This window comes from Bombus huntii, chromosome 6 (genome assembly GCF_024542735.1).
Source record: "Bombus huntii isolate Logan2020A chromosome 6, iyBomHunt1.1, whole genome shotgun sequence".
Classification (NCBI taxonomy): domain Eukaryota; kingdom Metazoa; phylum Arthropoda; class Insecta; order Hymenoptera; family Apidae; genus Bombus; species Bombus huntii.
In genome coordinates, this window is record NC_066243.1 from 11668394 (window position 1) to 11683442 (window position 15049).

The window sequence follows — 15049 nt, forward strand, 5'->3', positions numbered from 1 at the left end:
GGTGTCTCGAAATAAATGCTTTTTAGCCTATCAAAGTACACAAGAAATATTTAATATGTAGTTCTGAATAAATACATCTGTACATTTTACGGACATATGAATGTGTATACATTCACGAAGCTTGTAACTTCATATTTACATTATGCTACATTAATTGCCTTAAAATATTAGAAAATTTTGAACGATCATAGAATATATGTATATTACATACTGTGTAATTTTCATCCTTTAATATGTCCCATTGTTCATACTTTACCGTATCTACAATTAACACCCTTACACAATGTTATCAAATGTAGTAAATTTATCGTAATATTGTTCAAAATACATAATATTTCTAATCGTTAAACTAAAATTTTGTTGTCCGTGCAAGTTAAAAGTATTGTATAACGTCAATGTGCTTCATGAATTATCAGAACAACCTTACGCAAATATTCTAATAATTGGCAATATATATAGTATATATAAAATTACAAAAATTCAATTTCAAAAGTATATCTGGACATCAAGCAAGTTCATTCGTTTGAAACATCCTTTATTCGCTGACAGCCCATCATCTTTTGTTTAAATGCATTCGTAATTAAAGAAGTATTGAAGAAAGAAGTTCCTTTAGCAGGAAAAGAGAACATCCACATAGCAAAATATTTGAATGTGACTTCCTTCTTCAATCTTAAACTATGAAAGCTTATATTTAATAATATATTTGAACACTGCGCCATGCTTTCGTGTGTGAAAAAATTGCACGTACTAAAAATATGAAAACGATCCAGACATAACAGATTATTTTTCATTGAATATTTTTGAAAGTTAACTTTTCCTTACTTATTACACAAGTAAATTCAAATGCTTTTCTATGTAGGTACTATTCATTAAAAGTTTTAATATTTTACAATCATTATATTATGCTTGAATGGAATATTGTATTAAAAAAAGAACAGAAGATTTCAAATGATTTTCTATTTACTTCTAATCGTACTATATACTTTTTCAATTGAGTTTTGCAAACTGTTTGACGAGATAGTCTTTGTCGGCTATTTCATCCGCCTTCGTGATATGTCACTAACGATTATAGTAAATTTCTTTGGTGATCATTTCTATTTACATCCATGTTATATAATAATTTCTACGGTGTACCTAATCTCATAATCATTTTCAAGAATACCATCTTTTGTTAAAGAAATCGTGCACACACGCTTGCGAGTGTTTTTTTTTTATTAACCGTTTGAATCCCAAGTAGCGTGATCGCGCTGTTTAGATTTTGTGTCGAAAAGTCCCAGTACATTTGAACGTTACGGACAACTAATGGTACTTTGTATTTCATTGTTATCTTCTCAATAATTGTCATTGAACAAAACTTGAAATATTTATAAACTTATAGTATGCATATATAATAATTTCATAAAAATATAATATAATATAATTTAATAAAATTATATAATATTTCATAAAAATAACAAATATGATGAGCGCTATTGCGCCGCTTGTTTCTCTTCGCAATTCATTAAGACAAACGCTATCGCGCTGTTTGGGATTTTTCGACCCTATTTTTTCAAAGACCTCTGAGACTCAAACAGTTAACATTAAGTAGTAGACTCTACCCTAGACAAACATTAAACTAACGGTCTTATTGCTATTGCTATTAATAGTAAATGTGGATGTGCACATGAAACTATAAGCAAAGTTACAGGTATAGATGTTTAAATGTTCTTTTGCAAAACAGTAAAAAATCATTGGAAGTAAGTTTATCTTGAGAATGATATCTAATAATAATTATTTCTTCCAAACTAAATTTATATCTTTTACAATTATTATTAAAACCTAGAAAATTCACGACATAATTTCTTCTAAGATAGAATTGTGTATACGGATTAATATACATACACTTATTTGTTCGAATATTTAAGATTACACAAGCATTTCGGCAAATTTATAAAAAACACCTTTTTTTGTATAAAGATTTTGTCGAATTAAAATTATTCAATATAATTTTCTATTATACAAGTAAAATACTCCCTTTTTATAGGAGTACAAAATGTTGTGCTTTTAAATATAGGAGCACCGTCAGTTTGAAATACGGACAATTTTAGTATACACATAATTTTGCATAATACAATAGAAATATCAGGAACCATTATTTTTTTCTTTTTGTTTTTTATACACATGGATTGAGTATGCAGCAGCAAGCCATAAAAATATATTCTTTTCAATTTGATATATTCGATTTTCAATCTCTCAAGTTTGATATTCTATAAAACTAATAAAAAAATTTCTATTGTGATGTATTTTAATAAAATATTAAATATTTTTTGTTAAAATGTGAATGAAATTGTATTATTTCCTTGAGCATTATTCTTTTAATAATATATCATTCAACGCGATCATTGATTTCATTTTTACGTAAAATAACTTGGCAATGATTGCATTAAATTTTTGCTAGTACCTTCACAAATGATGTGAATCATAATATACGTGCGAATGATTTGAACAGTATGAAATTGTTACAGTTTCAAGTGTTCATAATCAATTATATGAAAAATTTAAAAGTTGGAAGAATTTCTCTTGTTCTCCAAATTTTTATTTACTTTAATAAAGAATGGAAGATTGTCTAATTCTCGCTAAATTTCAATGTTATACTTTGAATACATATTATATAAATAGGAAGCAGTGGGGAAAGAAGAGAAATATCTTCTCAATTTTTAAAATTGAATATTTTTAAATTTTACTGTTCTTTCCTTCATTTTCATACGCCCAAAAATGCATAGGCACAAGACAAGAATTCTTTTCCGATTTATAGAATTACGAAATAATCATGAAAACTGTTTAAGAACATTTTACATAAATGGAATATAAATAAGTGATTGCTCTCTATATTTTGTTCTTATCTATATATTCTTTTTACTCTAAGTTTCGTAACATAGATCATGTATATTTTTTATAAACATTTTATAAAAAATTAAATATACAGGACTTAAGTAGACATAAAGTGCATGCAAAACTTGAAATTAATACAAACACAGCTTCATTGTAGCGACAAATCGTTAGAATAATATCTAGTTAATATTTGAGCATAGATAAAATATCGTTGAAGACCGTTGATTATTCGCATATGAAATCGAAGTTACTGAACCATACCTGACTTTCTGAATGTTGTAAACTATAGCATTTTTTCAATATTTTTATAATTGCATGAATCTTTCATTCATTTATTAATGTTTGAATCTTTCTTCATTTAAAGTGAATAATTTTGTTTTTTAAATTACTTTCATTTAAAATGGGACTTTGATATCCCTTATGTATATCTACAAATATTATATGCTACATAATACAGTTGATTTATTTGAAAGAAACTTATTATGCATCCATGATTATGTACAATAGATGTTGCAGACATACTTATTATTCACACTTGGATGTATTTATCTTTAATCTAATTTATCTATGCTTAGAATTATATACTAGATGTCTTTAATAGAATTACGTTTCTTCCATATTGCTTAATAAAATCCATATTAGACATACGCAAAACTAAGTTTTGCTAAATAAATTCACATATTTTTGTTCCTATTAATTTATTCCTATTTCTTTCTATGAATTATTGATTCACGGATAAGTTCAATGAAAACTGTTGCTTGTAGTTGATGTTTCTAATGCAGTATTGCATTAGTATTGCATAACGTAGTAAAATTAAAAATAAAAATTGCAAACTGACTTATGAACAAATACCTTTTACAGAATATTATCGATGATCAAAGTGCCTGTGATTATTCTTTTCGCGTTTGCTGGTATTCAAAAGTATAGTCATTTGTTATTTAGCAGTTTGTCCAAGACCTACGGATGATTTCGTTTTTTGAGATGACTCTGCTGTTTCATTAGGCTGATCCACATCCATCTGAAACATTGATATCCAATAATATCTACTAATAACATAAGCAGAATAAGTTGTAAATATTTTACCTTTTCTTCTTTTTCATCGTCAATTAATATTGGACCGTTTTCAGCTTCATATTCTTTCAAGACAGCATCTAAATTATACCTTCGTCGATAATTTACAAAGAATGACCGCAAATGAGCTTCTGTTTTAGTTCCGATTACATCAGCAATCGCAGAAAAATCTTTCCCATATTTTCGGACACCTTGAACGGCCAAGAGCAATTCATCATTTGTCCAACGAGCATTTATACGGCTGGATACTTCCGGTGGTCGTAAATCATCAATACCATCAGTTGTTTTACGTTTCAATGCGCTTACTTGCTGTTTGTTTGATTGTATCTGTGTATTAAAATTAAAAATTTTATTCAGCTAACTCAGATTTTCTTAATCGAACAATAAATTATATAGATTTTCCATATAAAAATGTATCCACACGTTTCATATTATTTTATTGTAAAACGTACTTGGCGTTTTAGGCTAACAATTTCGGTGTCAATCGCTTGTAAACTGTTGTTTGCTTGATTGGGTTGACCAGCCAATGCTGCTAAATCATCGTGATTAACAACGAGACCGCGAGGTGGTTTTCTTTTATTTGTTCGACCTGGCATGGAACTTAATGGTCTTGCTACACCAGTTCGCCTAAATCATTTAAATAAATTTGTAATGTATACTTCTAATATTTTCTTATCAGTGATATATCTGATCTACAATTACTTTGTTCTTGGAACTTCCTTTAAAATTAACTAACATAAATAAGAATGCTCATGCATTCTTATGAAAGTATATTTTAAAAAGTTTTGTGATACATGTATTATTACTTTACTCATTAAATATATAAAATTAATTTCCTATAATTCTTTAATTCATGATGAAATATATGCATGAACATTCTAATTTTAAGAAAAGTTCTAATAGTTTCTCAATTATTGAAATTTTATTTAACTTGCGCTCACTGACCTCCAGTGCAGATAGCAGCTGTGACACGCATGTCCTTTCGGCGTCGCACGAACACTATGACAAGCAACGCCACAGTTGCTACACGAGCCCTACAACACATAATACCCTTTTAAAATATATTCTGACAATCCCCCCACCCTTTCCATCCGTTAATATTTATCTAACATGTAACTAAACTAATCTTTAGAAATTTTTTATTACGAAAAGAATGAAATATATACATGAGAGTATTTAAAATTCTATCTAGAAACGTTAATTCGGCCCGCCATAAAAAATTAGAAGCTCCGAATTTTTTATAGTTTTATTATTTTAGTCAAACTTTTAAGTAATAAAAAGCCAATAATTTCTTTCAAATTAATAAGTTCATGAGATATTTAGATCTCCCTTGTATTAGATAATTTTTGGGCTTCAACATTTTTTCCTCAGTAAGGTTTCAGCCTATCAATTCTACTATGTAGATTACTTTCGCAAAATTTTGTTCTTTTTGATAAAGAAAAAAAAAAAGATGTAGGGCAGAGAAATAATAAATACGGGACGGTAAAAATAATAGCAAAATATAATAAGCATACTATGCTATGCAACAGGGTAAGGTTTAGGCTGAGTACCTGAACCTGAGGGGCGTTTTCCGAGTCGGATGGGGCTTTGGCGTCAGTGCCTTGGCTTCCTGGCACAGCTTGGTTCTTTCCACGACGTATTCCGCGGTGGATCGTCCATTTCTAGAACGTTCCACATTTACGTTCATACACGATGCAACGATAATTTAACTAGCTTTAGTCTTGTATTACTGATGTTATATAGATCTTTTTAATAGTTCAGAAAATTATTAAGATACAAAAAATAGAAGTTTAATATTAATGTATCTAAGTTGCATTTTTTTTATATTATATTAGTTCATTCCATATTCGTCTCTTAACTCATAGTTCTGATAATTTTTACCAATTGTAGATCAGTGTTTTTATCATTTTCGTATTATTCACCGCATGGAATACGTTACCGTGTGGATACATTTTTTAGACGCATATTACTGCATATTAGATATGTACGATTTTGAGCCAGTGCCATGGCATTAAAATGCAGCAAGAGGAGAACACTACCACACGCAATAGCACAAACGTTAATTTACTTAACATAACGTGATAAAAAAAGATAGCAAAATTAAAATGGAAACAAAAAGTTTTAACTTTGTTTGTAAAAAAAGTTAACAAGCAACGAAAATAAATTTGTTATTCTAATTAATAAAACACAATTTTATATTTGTAATTACTAAAATATTTAAAAACTGATATTTTATGATATTTTATAATATGAAATATTATTCTAGATAGAAAGAGAGAGAGAAAATTTATTCTTTTTCATGGACATCAAGTGCATGCATTTGTTAAATATCTGAAAAATATGTCTTACTTTTTCTTCTGATTCACTGTCTGTATTGGAACCTAATTCACTCCCATTTTCACTACCATTTTCTCCTTCTTTCCCACCACTCGTTAGTTTCCTTGCTTGCCTATCCATTAGTGATGTTCTAGTCCGTGTCTTTTTCCAGCTATAATAATATTTAACAAGGCTGGCAATAGATTTATCTGGTAACTGTAAATATAAGACAAAACAATTACCAATTTTTTATATAATTCTTGTATTTTTTAATTTTTAATTCAGGAAAGATTCTACCATTTGACGAATTCGATGGAAGCTTTTCCCATGAAACTGAAATGCTTGTTCAAAAAGAACTTTGTCCTCTACTGTCCATTCATCAGGGAATGGTGTAAAATTTGCTAAATCTAATACAGCACGCTCTAAGTTATGTTTGTGCCAAAATAACATTCCTAATGCTTGTTCTCCATTATAGCCATACTTTTCCTTTGCTAATATGATATATTCATCCACTATAAAGAAAAGAGAAATTTGTATGATATATATATATTATAAAAAATCAAATAAATAAAACAGTTGATATTTACATTTTTGATCAGGTATATCAGTAGTAGGAGACCATACCAATAATGCTCTATCAGGACACTGATCTAATCGTCGTTCTAAAATATAAAATATATATAATATTATATAAAATATATAATATAAAATATATTATGAAAGTAAAAATATGAACTTGAAAGAAACTTTTTTTTAAATTACAATGTATATGTAAAAAGAACCTGAAATTAATAATTCTGTTTAAATAACATACCACTGACTGGAACAAATTCTGGAACAATAACTTGATAATCCCTCCCAACACGGATTTTCTCTGCTGGAACTTAAAGAAATTATAATTTTTTAAAAATGTAGAAATTTCAAATTAATGGAAAAATATAAGTGAACTTATTGTATAGTTTGTTAAAACATGAAGTTCCAAAAATGTTTTTTTAATTTATATTTTATTGATAATATACAGTAATAGCTACAAATTATTTTAATACACAATTACATATATAAAGACTCAATTATACTTCATTTAGTTCGATTAAAAAAAATAATATATTATTACAACGATATATAGAAATAAAAGTTCAATAATACCGAAAAAGTGAATTAAAATTGTTTCATAGAGATATTCACAGGAATTGGCTGAAAATGGGAGAAGCTTAAAAAGAGGAAAAGTGGGGCGCGCTGTTTGAAGATCCTTACGGATTTTCGCGTTCGATCAATATAAAAGTATGCAAACTTCCAAAGGAGAATATATTCTTAGAGTTATTGCATATTTATGATATATCGATTGAAATAAGGATTAAGAAGATCACGCTAATTATAATACTAATTGAAGTGCAATATGAAATTAGTACCTCCGTCTTCTTCGCTCGAAGATTCCGTCTGTCCATTAGGGCTGGGGCCCCTCGATCTGCGCCCATTTCTAACATTTTCTGAGTTTCTCTCTGCCAGAACCATCCTCCAACTTTTCTTCGATTTACTTTGTATCAAATTATTACCCTAGCAAAGAGATTTTTGTACGGAAAATCAGCGAAACCTACGTTGCAGGCGATAGCTTGAAACTACACGGTGTTCGGTAGAATTCGACTTACGCTTCGTGCGACCGTAGCGAAAGTAAAATGGCTGCTTATGAAAGTGATCCGATTGGTCAACGATTTACTAAGTAAAGATGGCAACGTATATTTTCAATGTATTTCGAAATGAATCGTATTTAAAAAAAAAACGAATATTTGCAATAATTTCTTTGTAATTATGATACAAGTATTTTCAATTGAATTTATACATAACTTAAGCAAAACAATTTTATTTATACATGCAAAAATAATAAAACATTCGATTTTTAACACAATTATATTACTTATATATAAAAATACATAACGTTTTGAATCAATTCAGAAAAATCTATTTATTTTCAAAAAATGAACAATTATAATTGTAAAATATTGTTATATTGTACAAAATATATTATTATTTTATCGAATCATGAATGAAGACATACATATTAATTTCAATAATCTATCCTATAACTATATTTGGAATACGCCAGCTAAAACCCTAAACAAATGATACTGATGGTAATAAACAAATGACTTGAAGTTATGTAATTCGAGAAAGCATGGATTAGAAAATTATTTCATCCCAACTGTATTACAATACACATTTGGTATTTGATGCTATATATTTCATCTTTGCAACAAATCATATTCTTATTTTATGATGTAGATGGATGTATGAAAAATTATAAATAAATATATATAAAAAGGAAGTAATTACGATTAAATTACAATTTGGTTTAAGTTATATCACAATCAGTAAATTATAGCATAGAAGCAGATTGAAATAACGAGACATCGATATACTTTATACATTGATGATGTCACGAGGTACAGTGGCACGAATTATGTCCGAGAATTTTTCGTAGACTACATCAATTTTTGTAACAAATTCGCCAAATTGTAAATATTAGCTTGTGATAATAGTAAATGTAACGTATATTAAGGACGAATACAGAAAGTAAATTGTTTAATAATTGTTATAAATAATCATAGAATTAAAATAAGTCATAACCTCAATTCTACGGTTTATGTTGAAAGTTTTATCACTAAGAGGCGCCACTATCAAGCAATCGCAGTCTCTGATAGACTTTGCCGTGTAAGGAACTTTCATCGCCAATTTAATGTAAATATTACATTTGTTGAGAATTTAGAGTTTATTTTAGCATACATAAGTTCGAAATTATTGTTTGCGTTCCCCGTGCAATTCATTGCTGGGCGTCATTCCGTAATATTTCTCGTTTAGCCGAGATCGGCAATAACCAAAAAATCTCTCCGTAGGTATTCTTTTTTTCCTTAATAATAGCTGATTTTTTCCTTAACATCTCATTAATGTTAGATATTTTATTTCACATCAAGTTCTATAACCCTTCTAAAAAGAATCTAGGTTCTGTCTACATTTTTTCGGATTATGTGACGTTTACTGTTTAGAATAGTACAGTGATTAATTTTTGTTCACCAGCCAATTGTTACACATATTAATAAGTTAAATTGAATATCTGATATCCTTTTTGTGCTTCTCTCCTACGAGATTTTATTCATTACGATAGTACATATCTTTTTCTCTATTGAAAACATGTTAGAATTAAGAAAAGAAAAAAAGAACTTTCCTGAATATATTCTTAAATATTTATTGAAAAATAATAATGCTTATTGTATTATTTATATATTAGATCATTCAAGATAAACATCTGTGTACATACATTATAAATTTAATTTTGGCTTAATATATATTTGCAAGTAGTATATATACATATGTAATCTAAAATATGTTACAAGCTCCTATCATTATGTTGTTTGTAGTTTAGATATTTTCTTAGCCTCAGTAGTAAGTATTTGTTAATCTATATTTAAATAGCTTGTCCTCATATAAATGTTGCAAATAAAGGAATGATTCTTTATAAATATTTGGGTTATTAAGCTATTTTTTCTGTATCTGTTTATACATTTATACATACATATAGATATACATAGTATCTAAAAAACCATTTATAATCTTATTTGTCTATTGTCATAAAAAATTATTTCTACATTTGACATGTTAGTATGATAAGATTATCATTATCATTGGATTTTTTTTATTGCTTTATTACAGATGTTTGTCTGAAACAATATATTGAGATTTAACTTTACTCTAAGCTCTTGGTAAGCTTTTTTGAGAGATTCTAGTGTAAATTAAACAAAATGAGGGTTGTTGCACTAGTCAGTGGTGGTAAAGACTCATGCTTTAATATGATGCAATGTATAGCTGCAGGCCATGATATTGTGGCCCTAGCTAATTTATATCCTGTTGGAAAGGGTAAATAATAGCTGATAAAATCTTTCAATCTATTTAAATATATTATAACTAATGAAACAACTGATTTATAGATGAACTAGATTCATTTATGTTTCAAACTGTTGGATATCAAGGTGTCGAATACATTGCAGAAGCTATAGGTTTACCAATGTATCGTGAACCAACCTTTGGTAGGTCAAAAATGCAAGAAAAGTATTATTATCCAACAGAAAATGATGAAGTTGAAGATCTCTTTAGGTTGTTAAGTAAAGTGAAGGTAAGATATAAAAAATACATTATAGGATAATTTTGTTAGTTTAATTATTTTAACTTCGTTGACTCCTTAGGAAAAAGAAAATATAGAAGCTGTTTCATCAGGAGCTATTCTGAGTGATTATCAACGAATTCGTGTGGAAAATGTGTAATTATTTAATGCAAATTTTTAAATATTTAATTCTTATGAAAAAGTTTATGAAACAGAAAATAAAAATTTTATTTTTTAATTTGATAAAGACAAAAATATCTAATGTATTGAAAGTTTATTTTCAGATGTAGTCGTTTAGGACTTGTTTCTCTATCATATCTATGGAGAAGAGACCAAGATGAATTGTTAAAAGAAATGATAGAAAGTTCTGTAAATGCAGTTATAATCAAGGTGGCAGCTTTAGGCCTTGAACCAAGGCATTTGGGTAAATCACTTTCTGAAATGCAATCCCATCTTGCCAAAATAGTAAGTAAAATGTCTTAATGATTAATTTAATACAAAAGAGTCTCCTTTGATTTCATCTTATATTGGAAGTATTCCAAATATAAATAGCTCATATAAAAAAAGTATATGCAAAGAAAACTTATTGAAATTGTAAACGAGTAGATATATATATGTTATGTTAATAGCTATATGTTTACTTATAGAAAGAAAAATATGGTGTTAACATATGTGGAGAGGGAGGAGAATATGAAACCTTTATATTAGATTGCCCCTTATTTAGTAAAAGTATTGTAATGTAAGTTCTCAAATTTATTATCAACATGAATGTAAAACGAGTACATATATGTACTTTTTATTTTATTCTAGAGATGAATATGAAAGTGTAGTTCACTCAAATGATAACATAGCACCCGTTGGATATATAAACTTTAAAAAAATTCATGTACAAGAAAAAAATGTATGTTGAAATATTTTATATTTTTATGAATCTCAGAATAAATCCATAAGTAATCAAGAAAAACTTTTTCAGGATGGTCTAGAAGGATTAACGTTACAAGAAAGATTAAAAAATGTTCCTATTAAAACCCCATCTGATTACATTACAGAAATAGTTGGACCAGAATTACATGACGGCTGTAATTTATCGGAAGATGAAAACGATGAACATGATTGTACAGACAATAATCTAAGAACTTCGAATTCTGGTAAATTTTAATCGATCAGATTATCTTATTTATCACATAATAAATTAATTTAATTTACAACAATAATAGGTCAATTTAACCCACCGAGTCCTATGGAAATTTTATATGAGGAAGAAGACTATCCTGATGTGCCAGTAGTAAACAGAAATCAAACCGGCTGGTTCTGGTTTGGCGGTATCGCTGGTAAACATCCGGATGCTAAATCTGCGATGCGAGAAGCATTGGAGAAATTAAGCAGTAGGTAAACTTTAAGTTTTTTAAATCATCTTTTAGTTAATTTTTTTTTCGTGTAATATCGTATTTTGGATTTGATGTAGATTGATAAAACACACGTATCGACTGTCTAGGTCTAGTCAAAAAGGAAAATCTTCAAATATCGGACATCGTTGCCGTAACGTTATATATAAAAGATATGTCGAATTACATATCTATAAACGAGGTTTATATCTCATGTTTGAACAAAACAAATCCACCAGTTCGTGTATGTGTGGAATGTCCGTTAAATATACATGTTGTACTTGATGCTATAGCCTATAAAGAAACTCAAGACTGTGGTGATAAGAAAATTCACAAACGACATACAATGCATGTTCAGAGCATAAGTCACTGGGCACCTGCAAACATTGGTCCTTATTCTCAAGCTGTTCGTGTGAGTGTACTACCGTTACAAACCAATTTGCGTGCGCGTCTCTGTGTGTATATGTAGACAAAATGTGTGTATGTGCGCATTCATACGCGCACGCACACACATCTGGTTTACAAAAGAAACATAACAGTGAGGTAAACAAAATAAAATTTTTTAGAATGAAAATAAGAAATTGAACATTTAATAAGTAATATAAAAAAACATTTAAATGACACTTACTAATAATTCTGAATCTATTTTAATCAATATATATATAAAAAAAATAACTATGTCATTTTTCACAACAAAAATTTTAATTGCTTATTTGATAGGTGGGTGATATTATCTCAGTTGCTGGCCAAATACCACTGGTGCCTGGTAGTATGACTATTCTGGACTTAAATATTAAAAGGCAATGTCGTTTAACGTTGAGGCATATAGATCGTATTGTTAAAGCTATGGACTCGAATACGCAACTCAGGGATATTGTGCAAGGTATTTGTTTTTTGACTCATTCTAGTTATATACCAGATGCACGAAAGGAATGGGAGAAGCGAACAAATAATGCTATTGTGGATTACATCGTTGTACCGAATCTTCCACGTGGTGCTCAGGTTGAATGGTGCGTTTGGGCTCATAGAGATAATAATAGATTTGAATGTAAGTATATGAAGGACTAATCTTTATTAAGCAATATTTTTAAAACTCATTTTTTTACAGATGAAGAGACTGGTAAATGCGTAGGCAATTTCAAAGTGGCAATAAGGCGTAGATGGAATTACGAAAATAACGTTTCAGCAATTGTGTGTTATATGTCCACTGGTACATATTATTGTTTGAATATTTTTACAACTTTTCGTAAACAAATAAAAAGTATTCTATCCTAATTAGGTTCATCCAATTCAACTGGTAATTTAGCCGCGGAGACGAATTTATCTTCTACAGAGTTAACTGTAAACGAACTAACAGAAGCACTTGAATATGTATTGTGTAAACTTACAAAGGGATCCCAAACTGTAAATCCGACATGCAATCTACGCATCTTCTACAAAGTCGGCAGTTCGCCAGGACCGAATTTTATTCAGGACATTCTTTCTAAATTTTCTACACGAAATTTAGTCACTACTATTATACCGGCAACGCACTTACATAATTTCAGTACATTTTTATCTATATGCGGTATTAGACACGAGTAAAGCCTAACAATAGTTTTTACGTTGTCAATTATTTACATTAACATTATTGTCTCGTATAAACATTGCAAAGATTTTATTTGCCGTTTAAATTATTTCGATCAATAGATATATGAACCAAGAACAAATTGATTTTGATAAGAATATGAAAATAATTAACGGCTATGTGGAAACTCGACCACGATTGTAAAACTTTATATATTCTAAAGGATAATTACTTAGCAGTATCAGTGCTCGAATGTAAACGTTATTTTTCACCTTTTCTACTGATTGCTTGTTGGGTTTGCTCAGAATTCACTTGACATCTGTCAATAGTGTATTTATATTCGGCTAGTCAACGAGACGTTAGTGATTTTAAGTCATTTTGTCTCGTTAGTATAAGTGTTCTACATAATGTAAAACACGTTATGCCATCTCATAACGTGTGCTGTATGCTATGCCTCGTTTTTGCTCAAGTTATTTTCTATTTTTCACAATTTCACGATACGTGCGGAGTGTTAAGTGTGTGATTTTATGGAAGAATTTGAAAGCGTGCACAGTCATTTTTATAGTAGCGCTCAAAGTAAACTGAATATAAAAAAATGTATCAGACATACTAGGAGAAACTATACATTCTAACATCAGATATGAAAAAAACCTAGTTTATGCCCTCTCTAATTTTAGCCAAAAAGATTTAAAAAAGGAGAAAAAAGAAAAAAAAGGAGACTGGAACGATAAGCGGAAATTTAAAACACGCACTTCTCAACGATTATCTCCTTTCACTTTTGAAATGCTGCCGATATTGTTCCGCTATCATTTAGACTTTATATTGAATGGCAAGCATGTAGCTTTGCAAAAAAGATATAACAAAATGTGTTTCGCAAAAAAGGTATTGTTTAAATCCTCGGTAGTTTCTGCAAAATTGATCTAATGTTTTAAAGATACATCTTGTACAAAAACGATGTGCTATACATATATTAAAATATTTTTGACAGTATAATATTCATGTAACGATATGCCAAAGTTTGTATTTTACAATTTGGACATTGTTTAATCGATTTTTATGTCATCTTATTTTCTTGTACATATTATTAAATAATCTAAAACATTTTTGCAATGTATTATAAAATGTAATTAGTTTCGAAAACGACAATTGGTTATCAATTACGTGTGAATATCAGGGAAAGATAAAATTCTGATACGAGGAACATGAAATATACTGTTCACGACGTGGATACTGCGTTACTATAAATATGTAAAAAGATATTTGCAAGGCATACAACTCTCGCAACAAAATACTATTCCGAGGATTATATTGCAAAGAAAAATAAAGAAAGTGATATATATTTTTAAGAAATTGCTATTTTGTTTCATATTTTATTATACTCCCTTTTTTGTCTTCAATATACATACGCATTAATTCTCAGTGCTTTTTTAGAAAACGTACTAATAAATTATAAAATTGTTAAGTTTCTTACAAATAAAAATTAATTCTATAAGTTATTATTGAACTTGTGTATATGCATGTAACAAATGTAAATATTAAAAAAAAACAGCACATTATGTACATTTAAAAAGAAATGTTAAAAATCATTAGAAAATTTATATAATTCTATGAAGCAGTCTTCTCCCATAATTATTTCTTATCATGATATGTCATTTCTATCTATAAGTAATGAAGAAAGAAGATAAATTA

At 28.7% G+C, this 15049-nt stretch overlaps 2 protein-coding genes across 5 annotated transcripts; one reads left to right on the forward strand and one right to left on the reverse strand.

The window, feature by feature from the left end:
- Positions 1 to 30: 30 nt before the first annotated feature.
- LOC126866919 (REST corepressor 3) lies at positions 31 to 7924 on the reverse strand. Of its 2 annotated transcripts, XM_050620925.1 has the most exons (10): positions 7668 to 7924; positions 7073 to 7141; positions 6846 to 6920; positions 6556 to 6770; positions 6292 to 6474; positions 5493 to 5603; positions 4888 to 4976; positions 4395 to 4569; positions 3955 to 4269; positions 31 to 3889 (listed from the first exon to the last, which is right to left on the reverse strand). In XM_050620925.1, the coding sequence occupies exons 1-10, from the start codon at positions 7768 to 7770 to the stop codon at positions 3806 to 3808; spliced, it is 1419 nt and encodes a 472-aa protein (XP_050476882.1). In that variant the 5' UTR covers positions 7771 to 7924; the 3' UTR covers positions 31 to 3805. The 2 variants fall into 2 exon arrangements, with proteins under 2 accessions (XP_050476882.1, XP_050476883.1); XM_050620926.1 differs by lacking the exon at positions 5493 to 5603 and having other exon boundaries at positions 7668 to 7923.
- Positions 7925 to 8839: 915 nt separating this feature from the next.
- LOC126866520 (uncharacterized) lies at positions 8840 to 14710 on the forward strand. Of its 3 annotated transcripts, none has more exons than XM_050620198.1 (13): positions 8840 to 8991; positions 9961 to 10164; positions 10236 to 10420; positions 10491 to 10564; positions 10693 to 10873; positions 11056 to 11147; positions 11219 to 11309; positions 11382 to 11556; positions 11626 to 11793; positions 11904 to 12205; positions 12514 to 12841; positions 12902 to 13003; positions 13073 to 14710. In XM_050620198.1, the coding sequence occupies exons 2-13, from the start codon at positions 10050 to 10052 to the stop codon at positions 13375 to 13377; spliced, it is 2118 nt and encodes a 705-aa protein (XP_050476155.1). In that variant the 5' UTR covers positions 8840 to 8991; positions 9961 to 10049; the 3' UTR covers positions 13378 to 14710. The 3 variants fall into 3 exon arrangements, with proteins under 3 accessions (XP_050476155.1, XP_050476156.1, XP_050476154.1); XM_050620199.1 differs by having other exon boundaries at positions 8919 to 9142; positions 13100 to 14710; XM_050620197.1 differs by having other exon boundaries at positions 8920 to 9142.
- Positions 14711 to 15049: the final 339 nt, after the last annotated feature.

Excerpts from the sequence above, each read along its gene's own strand:
- LOC126866919 (XM_050620925.1), bottom strand. The coding sequence starts at position 7,770 with ATGGTTCTGGCAGAGAGAAACTCAGAAAATGTTAGAAATGGGCGCAGA. Across the intron at positions 5,604-6,291 it reads ACAGTGAATCAGAAGAAAAA|AAATGGACGATCCACCGCGG; the intron begins GTAAGACATATT and ends GGAACGTTCTAG. Across the intron at positions 4,977-5,492 it reads AAAACGCCCCTCAGGTTCAG|GGCTCGTGTAGCAACTGTGG; the intron begins GTACTCAGCCTA and ends TATGTGTTGTAG.
- LOC126866520 (XM_050620198.1), top strand. The coding sequence starts at position 10,050 with ATGAGGGTTGTTGCACTAGTCAGTGGTGGTAAAGACTCATGCTTTAAT. Across the intron at positions 10,421-10,490 it reads GGTTGTTAAGTAAAGTGAAG|GAAAAAGAAAATATAGAAGC; the intron begins GTAAGATATAAA and ends TTGACTCCTTAG. Across the intron at positions 11,310-11,381 it reads TTCATGTACAAGAAAAAAAT|GATGGTCTAGAAGGATTAAC; the intron begins GTATGTTGAAAT and ends AAACTTTTTCAG.